Source organism: Neopsephotus bourkii, unplaced genomic scaffold, assembly GCF_033783945.1.
Source record: "Neopsephotus bourkii isolate Nb327-2 ecotype Australia unplaced genomic scaffold, CSIRO-AGI_Nbou_v1 NB_42, whole genome shotgun sequence".
Classification (NCBI taxonomy): domain Eukaryota; kingdom Metazoa; phylum Chordata; class Aves; order Psittaciformes; family Psittacidae; genus Neopsephotus; species Neopsephotus bourkii.
Window position 1 is genome coordinate 190,129 of NW_026900559.1, and position 12,521 is coordinate 202,649.

Sequence of the window (12,521 nt, forward strand, 5' to 3'; positions counted from 1 at the left end):
TAACAATGCAGATCTCATTTCTAAAGTAAAGATTTTTCCTTGTATGTCTATATTTAAAACAGCTACTTTACTTTTTGTCATGATTTTCAAAAATACAAGAGAGAAGCTTCCTTGTTTGTTTTTTTGTTTGTTTTCAGAATTACCAGCCATTTCCCCCAGTGTTTTCACAGCAAACATCATCACAGATAAGCTCTTTGGGGATACTGCAGGAAACCACCTGCCATAGGGATTTCTGGTACTGGACCTGTACCACCACCTTCCAAGTTTCATGTGCATTTTCCTTACCTTACCTAGTAAGAAAGAAAAAGAGAAGTTTCCAATATCTAACTGGTAATCTTTTATAAGCAAGTCTCAAATTAGATAAACAGTGTAGGTGCTATGGACTATTTACTATTATTATTATTACATTTATGTATTTTCCATTCTGTATATGAACTGTGAAAACCTTGCCTCATCTACAAGGTTTCTGAACACTTCCAGGGATGGTGATTCCACCACTTCCCTGAGCAGCCTGTTTCAATGCCTGATCACCCTTTTGGGGAAGAAATTGTTCCTGATACCCAATCTAAACCTCCTCTGGTGCAGCTTGAGGCCATGTTAAATGTTCACCTGTTACTTGGGAGAAGAGACTAACCCCCACCTCTCTCCGTCCTCCTTTCATGTAGTTGTAGAGAGTGACAAGGTCCCCCCTGAGCCTTCCCTTCTCTCCAAGCTAAACCCCAGTTCCATGAGCCGTTCCTCATCAGACTTGTGCTCCAGATCCTTCACCAGCTTTGTTGCCCTTCTCTAAACCTGCTCCAGCACCTTGTAGTCAGCGGCCCACAACTGACCACAGGACTCGAGATGCAGCTTCACCAATGCCCAGTACAGAAGGATGCCCACTGCCCTGGCCCTGCTAGCCACGCTACAGCTGATACAGGCCAGGATGCTGTTGGCCTCCTTGGCTGCCTGGGCAGGAGCTGGATCATGTTCAGACGGTCGCCAACGGCACTCCCGGGAAGTCACAGACTCTCTCGGGATTTGACGGCGTGCCGGGGTTTGCGCCCGCAAGAACGCGAGGCCCCTCCGAGGGCAGGACTACAAACCCCAGCCCGCCCGCCCGGCCGCACCACCCTCGGCTCCGTCCCCGCGCGCCTCAGCTGACAGCACCAAGATGGCGGCGGCGCGTCACGGGGAGGTCGGCGCCCGCCTCAGCTGACAGCGCCAAGATGGCGGCGTTGCGGGACGGGGAGTTCGCCGCCCTGCAGAGCCTGCTGAAGGTGAGCGGTCCGCCGAGCTGCTGGGGGACGTGGCGCCCGGCCCGAAGGCTGCCGCCTGTCCCGGGCCGTGGCCGAGCATACCCTACTTTGCTCCCCACCAGGCACCGTCGAAGGACGTCGTGCGGCAGCTGTGCCAGGAGTGTTTCTCTAGCTCCCCCGCCGGCCTCGGCCCGCTGTCGCAGCGCGCCTGCCCCGGCCTCACCGCCGACCTCGGGGAAGCGGAGCAGGTAGGACTGGGCGGGACAGCGTCAGGCCCCGTACGAAGGAGCAGGAGAACGGGAGCTCCCCGCCTGGCCACAGTGCGCGGAAGGGAGGGGAGGAGCGGCCCGCAGCAGCAGCAGCACTGGGGCTGGCGTAGGCCCTGTGGACGATGCAAGGCCCCATGGGACTCCCAGGGGCCGCGGCCGCTGCGGGAACGAAACGTGCTTGGTAAAAGCTATCCTCTCTCGGAGGCACTGCCCGGAGGGGCCGTACGGGGTGGAAAGGGGGAGAGGCATGCACGCCGGAGGGCAGCTTGAATCTCAGCTCCGTACCTGTTAAGGCTGTCAGGCACCACTTGAATGTCTAAGACCCTGGGGGAGGACGGGTGTGGTGTGTGCATCAGTCTCGCTGCAGAAGCTGTGTCTTTCTTGGCTACTTAAGGCTCGTCCTGTGCTGCATGTAATGCTTTTAAACCCAGCAAAGCCCTTCCTCCTCTTTCTTTCCTACAGCTGGTATCTGCTTTGCACAACCTCACCAGGCACGTTGTGTACCGTGGCTTGACAAAGGCAGAAGACATCCTTGCGCTCTTTCCTGAAAACTTCCACCAAAATCTGAAAAACCTTCTGACTAAGATAATCTTGGAGAACATGTGAGTGCTACCCACCTGCCATTGCTCTGGGCTGGAAAGTCAAAGCCATAGTATCTCTTTTGATACATAGATAGCTGGCAGCATGCAAAGTCTTGTTTCTGTTCACAGAATCACAGAATGGTTTGGGTTGGAAGGAACCTTACAGATCATCTAATTCCAGACCCCTGCCACAGGCAGGGACACCTTCCATTAGACCAGGTTGCTCAAAGCTTCACCACCGCTGTTAATTTCATGTGTGATTAATTAATTCTGTGTGTACCTTGGACATAATCACACAGGCTGGGATGAGCAGAGTGGAATGAAATACATCATCCGAGTAGAACAGCAAACAAAACACAGCTGTGGTGGGCACAGAGGGTTTTTCCAAGACTTTTGGAATGGGTGTGGAACTCATTCACGTAAGGCAAACCCCCTTTTATCCTAACAACTCACCTGTGTGGTGGAAAAACTATAAAACTTTGAGGGCTAGATTTCAGCACTACAGAATCTGCTTGGGTAGTGTCTAGATGCCCACCCACTTACCACTTTGGCTTACATGTAGAGGCACTGTATGTGATAGAGCATAAGTGAGGTGGTGGCAGAGCATAGCAATTCTGCATGTTTGTACATCTGACTGCCTGGTAGCCCATCACTTTGATAAAACCTGGGAGAAAGGTACATGCTGTAAGTGATCTATAAAGAACTAATAGCTTGTCACCAGTTTGCCTACCATCACCAGTGACAGCCTTTCCTTGGCACTCTGGCATAAGCAGTTTCTCTCCCCTGCTTACTGCTGCAGCCCTGGTGACCTTTCTGTCAGGGATAAGCCACCCTGAATGCTTTCCCTACCTTTTTTCTTTTCATCTCCTCCCTCCTGCTGCCTCAAGCACTGCTGATGCTGTTTTTTCTTCACTTTTTCACAGCTCTGCTTGGAGGAACGAAGCACAAGCGAGTCAGAGTAAGTAGTGATTCATATCTCAATACAATTCATGTTTCTTGAGGTCATTGTTTAGAATAGTGCATTGCAGTGGGTTTTCTTAATGTAACACATGGATACACCCATTTGCCTTAGATGAAGCTGTATGACTGCAGAACCGCAGAGCTTAGCAGAGGCCAAAAAGCTTGCATTTAGATCTGTGCAAAATTGTTACCAGTCTTCATGCAATTCCATTTAATGTTCAATCTGTTCCTGCCTTGCAGAGTGCAATGTATAGCAATTAATTATTTGCAAGAGTTTGAAAGTGAAGCACTCTGACCTCTCCATTCAAATCATAAAGTGATGTCCATATTCAAAAATACAGAGATGTATATGTTGGGGAATACCTTGTCTTTGCACATCTAGACAACTCTGTGCATTCTTTCTCTTCCATGCATCAGGAAGTACACTGCATACATTTATAACTGCTTTTTCTCACCTTTCTATACTGTGATGTAATTAAGGAATGCAAACTCTTAATGATAATGTCACAGGCAATGAGTTACCTCCCAGTTAGGTGTTTCATGCAGCTACAACACTTTTTCTCTCCAAGAGGTATTCTTTACAACTGTAGCACTTGGAGGCTTACAAATGAGAGCTGGTACATAACAGACTACCCTGAGGTCTGCATCGATCTTCCTTACCCTTTTCTTTGCCTCCAGAGGAGATAATACCTAACAGCTAAACAGTATGGCAAGACCTGGAAATACACTGTCCCTCTAAGTTTTCATGGCCTGTAAATAGGTAGAGGGAATAAACTTGTGTAATGCTAATACAGTAAATAAAGCAGTTGCTTACGTTAAACAATGTTCTACTGTTACCAAGACACGTAATACTTTTTCCTGTATCCTTGACACTATCATGCGCTAGAGGAAATGAGAGCAAGCGTAACACACAAGCTAGCTCTTCACAACCCAGAGGCAAGGCTCTTGGAGCACCACCCAGGAGCTTTGTGCAGACACTCATGTCTTTATATTCATTAGAAGAATATTTAACCTTGTTGCAGTGAGATTGTCTTCTAGGGAATGGATTATTTTAGTATTATATTCATGAAATATCTGACATATATTGCATAGTGACCAAGGCAGAGATTTAAAGAACAGAATCATGAATGGCTACTGCTCTCCTCCCAGCTATACTTGCCTTGCACTGTACCATCTTTGCATGTGGTGGTTGAAGAACCCTGTTTGTCCTGCCAGTGTCAGGAGGCTTTCAGAGACTGGCTTATTGCAGAGTAAAAATGATATGAAACCAGGTAAGAGCACTAAAGTTGTACACTTCCCAGGGCCAGAAGTGGAGAAGCATGTACATCCTGGTAGTCAGGGGTTTCAGGATCTGGTGTCATCATGTGCTGCAGGGCCTAACAGACCCATGTTTTAAATCCCTCAGTCTCCCTGCCTCGGCTGGTCGACATGGACTGGAGGGTGGACATCAAGACATCTTCAGACAGCATCAGCAGAATGGCAGTTCCTACTTGCCTGCTTCAGTTAAAGGTAGTGTCAGTGGCTGTAAAGGGTACAGGATCAAAACAGCGAAGTCCAACACCAGACTTACCAGTGATAGTGCAAAGCAGTGCAGACAAGGCATCTGGTGTTTGCCTATTGCCTAGTGGGCAGTTAACGAGAGGTGATCTTTAAAATACCACAGACCCTGGGAATGATGTCTCTGGTAAAAGCCTTCCTCTTCTTGCAAGGGAGAGTTTTCTTTGCAGGAGGATGCCAGAAGGCAGTGTATTTGTTCCTGCTCACCGTTGCTCTCTACAGAAAAAATGAAGATAAATTATAAAGTAATCTCCCTTTAATTCTAAGCCGCTCATTGCCATGTTTAGCTGACTGCATTAGTTGGGAAATTACTTTTGATTACTAATAACTGCCTTCATTGGCCATATCTATTGTTTAGGGATTATAGCTGAACTTGCTGCTTATTATATTCTACAGAGTTCTGGATCTCCCCAGCCAGTAAAAAGTGGGATGAGTGGGTTTCAGAAAAGGAGGGGGAAAACCCCCTTAGTTTCTGTGTGTGGGATGGGTGAAGTATCCTATGCAGTATCTGCTAAGATGTTCTTGATATGGATGTGGCTTCCTGCTATGAGTCTCTTAAAGATTTCCCTGTACCCATGGCAGTCTATGCTTACTTAAACACAGTCAGTGGGAGCATGCTTCATTAGTAAGGCACACAGCTTAGAAAATGTGCTGTGGTCCTTCAGAATGGAGCTGGATGCCAAATTTAAGCCATTTTTCTTAATCTAGCTAATAAATAACTGATTTTCATAATGGTGCCAAAAACCACATGAATAAATTTTTCATCAGCTAATGCCTGCATTCCTATTTTCAGATGCAGGAAGATGTTGCCTTATGTGGAAATAGTCCTGTTGTTTCTGCACTGACTGTGGAACTGAGCAAAGAAACCCTGGACACTATGTTAGAAGGTCTGGGAAGGATCCGGGACCAACTTTCTGCTGTTGCAAACAAATGAATACTCAAGGATATGGATTCCAGCAGTGAGGAAGGGAAGTATTCTCCACCTACAGCCCTCACAAGTGGCAGCCTAGCATAACATGTTTCCTGTTGTACAAAACAAAATCAAAGAGATTTCTTGATTAAGATAGTTGTTGAAAAGCTTAACACTTAAACATTCCTTTGGTCTGATGCCAGAAAGTGTTTTCCTAAGATGTTGTTGAACAAAAGCTGATCTTTATTTTAGACTAGGATTTGAAGTCTCAGAGCTTGGATTAATCACAAGGATCGTAACTGGAAACAGCAAATAGCTGCAGCCAGTGAAGCAAGTGCTATCTTTCTGCCCTGAAATTAGGATCTAAAAGGCTTAAGCTGTTTGATGTGCTGCCTTCCAGGACTAGCAGAAAAGAAGGGTGCTTCTCTGTGGAATGTGCATGTACTAAGGTGCATGCTGGATATAGCAGTTTTTCCCTCTCAATGAAGCACAGCCGTGCTGCAGGTTGTTATTACATGCTTTGAAATAGGGCAATTACACTACAACACATTCCCTCCCGATCAGCTTCATAGCACCATTTGCAAAATGACTAGCCTGAACATCTTTAGCAGCAAGTAATTTCCTCTTCCTGTTTGAAAAGGAAAAAAAAAGTTCAGATAATTCATGTTTGGGTTTATTATGCTCTGGGCTTTGCCTTCACTGCACAAAAGACAGACTAGGACAGTGAAGAATTGATGGCCATTGTCTGTACACTGGAGGAAATCCTTCTGTGGCAATATGTGCCTATACTTCCCCAAAGTGTTCTGCTGTTCGTTTATATAATTCTTCCTTTAATTAAAAAATGAACTGATAATTGATTTTGTGAATCATTTTGAGGCTAGAATAGATGTCCTGGGTTACCTCAGCCTCTTTGTGATGGTGCTAGTTTGCAGGCTGTTTAATGGACCTTTACTCTTGTTGCTGGAGAGAGATCTTTTGTTTCCTGTTGAAATGAATTCATCTTTTAAACTGTCTTCTGTTCATTATAATACAGTTCTAGGACACCTTTTTTAACACGGGTGCCAGCTCTGTGCAATATCACAGGTGATGACCCTGACCTAAAAATATCTTCATTGAAAGTGTGGAGGAGTAAGTGCAGAAAATGAACAAAATGCAGATGCTTCTTTCTGATAAGCTTCTGTAATGCTCCAGACTAGAATACAGTTCTTCAGCTTGAGGAACTTTTGTTGCCTTTGCAGTCTAGCCTTAAAAAAAATCCCCAAGTAGTTTATACTGTACTGTTTATTTTAGAAGGTGAGACTCACTGGGGAGGTAAATCATGCATAATGAAACAGTCGGTGTTAGAGGAGCTGAGGGAGTGAATACACAGAGGAAATCCTTAAGATAAACACTGAAGCTACAGCCAGAATGGTGTAGGGCCTAATGAAATGAAAAACTGATAGTTGCATAGAGTTCTCTCACAAACCCATTACACAGCTACAGAATTAAAAGAAAGACTTAAAACTGAAAAGGCTTTTCCAGTGTTAGAGTGGTACTAGCTGCAGGCATCTATAAATTGTTTGTGAAGACTTAATAGAGAGGGCTGTCCACTGGATCAGAGTAAGGACAAAGATCTGATGACTTCAAGGGGTATAGCTCAAGTAATACTGCAAGAAAATACTGGTATTTTCTAGCCCAAGCTTTAGGAGGCTGTCAGAGCTTGCCATCAAATCTTTGCCTCAAGTGATACGTATTTCCTTGTTGGCTGTTATCACCTTTGCCAGAAGAGCTGAGACTGCTCAATAAAAAAGGTGTATAAAACAAGACAGGCCGAGTAGGACTGTCATTACGTGGCCAGCAAGAGTATGTCATATTAAAGTCCTATTTACAGAGACAGCTGCACAGGAAGAGAGTAATGCGCCTGCTATCGCAGGCAGTTGTATGTGATCTCTTTCATAAGATGATTGCTCTCAAAATCAGTTTACTTTTTCTCCTCCTTCCATGTACTGCTGCTGTTTGGTAGGCTAGCCTATATGTGTTCAGAATTACTTGTTCTTGAGCCACTACTCTCATCAGCTTACTTCTACCTTTCAATTTTTTGCCAGTTGAGATGAACCATGACACCCTCCTGCTTATGAAGCAGTAAAATCCCCCTTTGCTTTTGATGGTTGAACCTAGTAAGCTCTATATTCTGTGCCTTTCAGCATTGTAGGGACCATTCTTCACTCTAGTTTGCATCTCCCTTGAGTGGGGTCACCACAGTTACTCATTTTGGGAGAATAGTTCAAGGACATTAATAAAGAACAGAGCTGGTATAGTATGTGAATCACCTGAATGAACTCCTCCCAAGAAACCACAAGCCTTGGTTGGGAAATGGAGCTCAAAAACTCCATTTTCATTCCAGGATTTGAGGAATAGAAAAAACACCTCCTACATGCACACTGTTTATCAAGTGATAACTCAATTACACTAAGCAAAGCAGTGTAGCTGAGTTAATACATACATTTGTTTGTAAAACACAAGATGCAAGTTAAATTTGAACTGTAATTTCACAGTTCGGACATTGTTATTGGATTTGACTATGTCAAAGCATTGAAAAAGCATTAAAAATGTTAAAGCCTACTTTGTATTATTCTGAATGAAATTTTGCTTTCTCTTACTGCAAGAAATGTGTACCTCAGGGTGTTCACGCTAAAAGTTGTATAGATGGGACTGGGAGGAAGAACAACTTAGGAAGAAAATGCCTTTAGGATTCCAAGCTTCCCCTTCAATTAATAATTTTTAAACATTAGTTTTAAACAGTATAAACAGCAAAACATATTTAAAACAGTAGAAGACTATAAGACTCATGATGGTTTGGGACAAGTATAATAGTTCCTCTAGGTTTAAGTTTTGGGTTTGTGAAATTTACATATCCAAGTTCTACCAAAACTATTACCTATACAAAGTTTTTGCTTTGTTTATAATGGAGATGTTATTTCACTTCACATACCATGACTAGTTTAAAATCCTGTTTAAAATTGTTTTGACCTAAGTAAAAAATGTTAGTTGCAGTTTTTTTGGCATCTAATTTTCCAACAGAGTTTATACTTAATAGTATATATGGGACCCCCTGCCCAGATCAGGACTGAAAAAATGTTTTTTTTTTTGTAACAGATCTCCTAAGTGAACAAGGTTGCTCGCCCAAAAGCACGGCAGCCAAGCTTAATCTCAGTTTTTGCTGCTAGGAACAACGTGTAACTTCTTTAGCTGCTTTATAACTGTAGTTATTCTGAATCACACTAACCCCTACAAAAGAAACTAGTTTAATGAATTCACCAATCTTTCTCACATACCCCTGAAAAAATTCATCTCACTAAGATGTAGAAAGGTAAAGTAGGTGCATAAGGTTGCAGTTTAACCAGATAGCACGGGGGTTGAGGACTCCTACCTCCCCTGACCATTTCTAACTACTTGACCCCTTAGAAACTTTATTCCACAACACAGTAATTACACTGTTACATGTTTTTCCTCCCATCTCCATGGACATTGTGCAGGTAGCTGCTGATTTTTGCTGTATTTTTCACAGAATCACAGACTGATTTGGGTTGGGAGAGACCTTGAGGCTCATCCATTTCCAACCCCCTGCTGAGGGTCCTTGCAGGGACACCTTCCACTAGACCAGGTTGCTCCAAGCCCCATCCAACCTGGCCTTGAACACTGCCAGGGATGGGGCAGCCACAGCTTCTCTGGGCACCCTGTGCCAGGGCCTCACCACCCTCACAGGGAAGAACTTCTTCCTATTATGTTTTCATAGTATTTTTTCCCCTCATATTGTTGATGTAAGAAGTTACTAGTGTTTGGAATGTTTGGAACATTTGGGCTTTGCCTGTTACTGCTACCTCCAATGTGTAACTTGATTAATGCAATGTAATTTAGCCTCCAGTTGGCTTACCACTTTACAGTAACGGCACCGGGAATATCACTGCAGTAGCAGAGCCTGCTGAATCCATAGGTATCCTTAGAAGCCTCATGGTAGGCATCAGTTTTTGAAGTGACATACAACTATCTGTGAAAACTAAGGTATTATACTGTGACTAATCAGTAGCTACAACATGTCCCTGTTCTCACAGGGTATACGTGGCAGTTGCTAACAGTCCTTAACATTTAAGGTACATTAAGAACCTGATTATTCCTGCATCTGCTCAACACTCTACACACGTCTTTTCTGGGGTTATTAATGCATATGAGTCTTGCCAACGATGTTGCTACTGCTGAAGTATGAATGAAGTATATAACAAAAATACCAACAGCCTGTGACATAAACTCACTTTCTTTGTTTTATCAAGTTTCATAGGAAAAGAGTAACCACAGTAGGGTCAGAGCTAACATTGCAAGCCTGGCATGCTTCCTAAGACCTCCCCTGCAACCCTGGTCTTTCACAAAGGAAAGTGTGAGAATGAAAGGAATACACTAAACTTTCAAGTAAGCATAAATACCTTTTCCCCAGGAGATGGCGAGCTTGATCTCTCATTTTTATTCCCTCAGCCGTTCCTGGTCAGGAAGCAGTAGCCTGGGCTGTCCTCAGAAGCTGGGAGCAACCGAGTGGCTGCAATAGCCTACACAGACCAGTTCACTTCAGCAGCAAAACAGAACTGGTTAGCAAAAGGTCTGCCATCTGCTAACACATTTGTGGGGTGAAGCAGCTGAGCACGGTTTAGGGGAAGCTGGCAGAGGAGGTAGTGGCACTCAGTTCTCTGCAGTGTGCCAGTCATTTTAATCACAAAGAATTAGACACCCTGCCTTCTCTTTTTTTTTTGCCAGGGAATTGCAAATTCCTCCAGGGACAGTTTTGGCACCTGCAAGGGAAAGAATGGCATTGCATATAGAGGATACCAACAACTTGGAATGTTTGGACCAGTTTCCAAACTGGCCCATCACAGACAACTGAAGTTTTGCATTGTTTTGGCTTTAAATAGTGGTGAGCAGGGCACTGTAAGAATCATCCCTGGGGGAGGAAGGAAGAAAGGGGAAGGAGAGTGCCTTCACTCCCAAGCATGTTACAAACAAGTTTTATTGAGCAGCCTGGTCTAGTGGAAGCTGTCCCTGCCCATGGAAGGGGGTTTGGAGCTGTACAATCTTCAAGGTTCCTTCCAGCCCAAACCACTCTGTGATTCTATGATTCTAAGCACAACACATCCTATATATTTGATCTCTATTCTCCACATATACATATATATATATATGGATTATTTCTGCTGTTAACACAAGGCCTGGGATGAAAGCATCTCCTCTCCTCACTGACCCGCTGCACCCTCCAAGCAGGCATTCTCTTGCCAGTCTAAGAGAGGAAATGCTAATGCATCCCAGCAACACTCGCGCAGCACAGAGTGCTGTCAAACATGCAAAGTAAACACACCAAACAGAGACCGTTAAATAGCATCCCACTCACATCCTTACTCTCTTGGAGTTACTGCTGTTGTAAAAGGCTGGTTTGGAACAAGAGTAGATATGGCTCCCCCCCCTCCCCTCCAAAGAAGACAGTTTTTTATGTTGACAGCATTCTTTTATGCTGAGGAGGTAGTGAAGGTTGACTGCCAAGTAGCAGCAGAAATATAACAGCATCCATTAGAGCTGTTAGCTTGAGTCAGCCAGGGCTTTTGTTTGTGATTTAGAAGGTTATAACTCAGCCCTGCAAATAGGATGGAGGAGGAACTTTACACTCAAAATCTGGACCTTGTAGTGGGATTTCTAGTTTCTTGGAAAAAAGAAAAAAAAAACCCAAAAAAATCCCCAACAAACCCAATTAAAAAAACCAACAAAAAACCCCACCAAACCCAATAAAACCCCACCACAACCCCAGTTTGCTTTGACACTGCGGCGTGCTATAAGGAAGAGATAAGAAACCTAAATGAGAAGCCTGCAGCATACCAGTGCTTGGCCTTTGCACTGACAGGGAACTGGGCTAATGGGAAATGCTGACATCTTTACAGCTGTATCAGTGACTGCAGGTGCACGGGTGTTCTGTCTGTATCAGTAAGCCTTGAGGCAAATGTCATCATCACTTCCCAACAAAGTGCTACACAAGCCAGCACGGCTCCCTGGGTTGTGTCTCTCCTCCACATCATGGCAGGGCTCAGCCTGCAGAAAGTTCACTGTACATCTGTGACCAGAACCAGTAAGTTATGCACTGTCCCAGATTATTTGGTTCCTTAGTGCTTTACGGCATTTAAGCATTGCTGCCTCATGCCCAAGCCTGTTTCTGTATTTATCTCACTTATATTCCCACATTGAGACATGACCCTTACTTTTGAATATTATTTTTCTTAATCCACTAACAACAGTCAATATTATTCCAGGATATACCAAACCAGAACAGCAGAGCATCATGGATAATCTAGAAAGTTTGAACTGGCTATCTACACACAGTTGATATCCTCTTGTAAAGACATGTCTGCTGACAAATAAAGAATCAGAAGATAATGAAATCAAAGAAACAAAAGCATGACTGGAGTGCACTGCATAACTGTGAGCTTTGAGAAGTGGATTTAGAGACAACTTCTCTTTTACTTGTTCAAAAGGGCAGCATGAAAGTGTATGTGGCCATCTGTGTCTCAGGATATTTTCCTTTTCCTGGGCACAGATGGTAAACTTCAAACATCACTGTTAGTCTCATGTATCGCATCAACCCTGTGAGAAGTCTTATTTACAATTTCTATGCATTGCTTTCCAGTGACCTCATTTCTCCCTTTGGTACTATCTTAGAAGATCTGGCTAATATTAAAGGCACTGGAAGAGACACGTTCAAAGCTCCCCTTGTGGGTGTGGTAACACAGTTTTCAATAAAGCAACGACCCTTGGAAATGAAATGAAATCTGGACCTTGTCCTCAGGCAAGACACAAATTAAAAACCTTTCCTATGCTTGCAAAAAAAGAAACCACACAAAACCCCAACCAAAAAAAAAAAAAAACCCACAAAAAAACAAAACCCCAAAATAAAAACTGCTAAGCAAGAAATCTAACCAAGGGGTACCCGTCATTCCCTCTT

At 43.9% G+C, this 12,521-nt stretch overlaps 1 protein-coding gene across 1 annotated transcript; it reads left to right on the top strand.

The window, feature by feature from the left end:
- Positions 1 to 1,136: 1,136 nt before the first annotated feature.
- Positions 1,137 to 8,116, top strand: COMMD9 (COMM domain containing 9). Its single transcript, XM_061347255.1, has 6 exons — positions 1,137 to 1,259; positions 1,361 to 1,486; positions 1,970 to 2,109; positions 3,012 to 3,046; positions 4,454 to 4,557; positions 5,399 to 8,116. The coding sequence occupies exons 1-6, from the start codon at positions 1,209 to 1,211 to the stop codon at positions 5,537 to 5,539; spliced, it is 597 nt and encodes a 198-aa protein (XP_061203239.1). The 5' UTR covers positions 1,137 to 1,208; the 3' UTR covers positions 5,540 to 8,116.
- The last annotated feature ends 4,405 nt before the right edge of the window (positions 8,117 to 12,521 follow it).

Coding starts and splice junctions, on each gene's coding strand:
- COMMD9 (XM_061347255.1), top strand. CDS start 1,209: ATGGCGGCGTTGCGGGACGGGGAGTTCGCCGCCCTGCAGAGCCTGCTG. Junction 1,260..1,360: donor CCCTGCAGAGCCTGCTGAAG/GTGAGCGGTCCG, acceptor GCTCCCCACCAG/GCACCGTCGAAGGACGTCGT. Junction 1,487..1,969: donor ACCTCGGGGAAGCGGAGCAG/GTAGGACTGGGC, acceptor TCTTTCCTACAG/CTGGTATCTGCTTTGCACAA.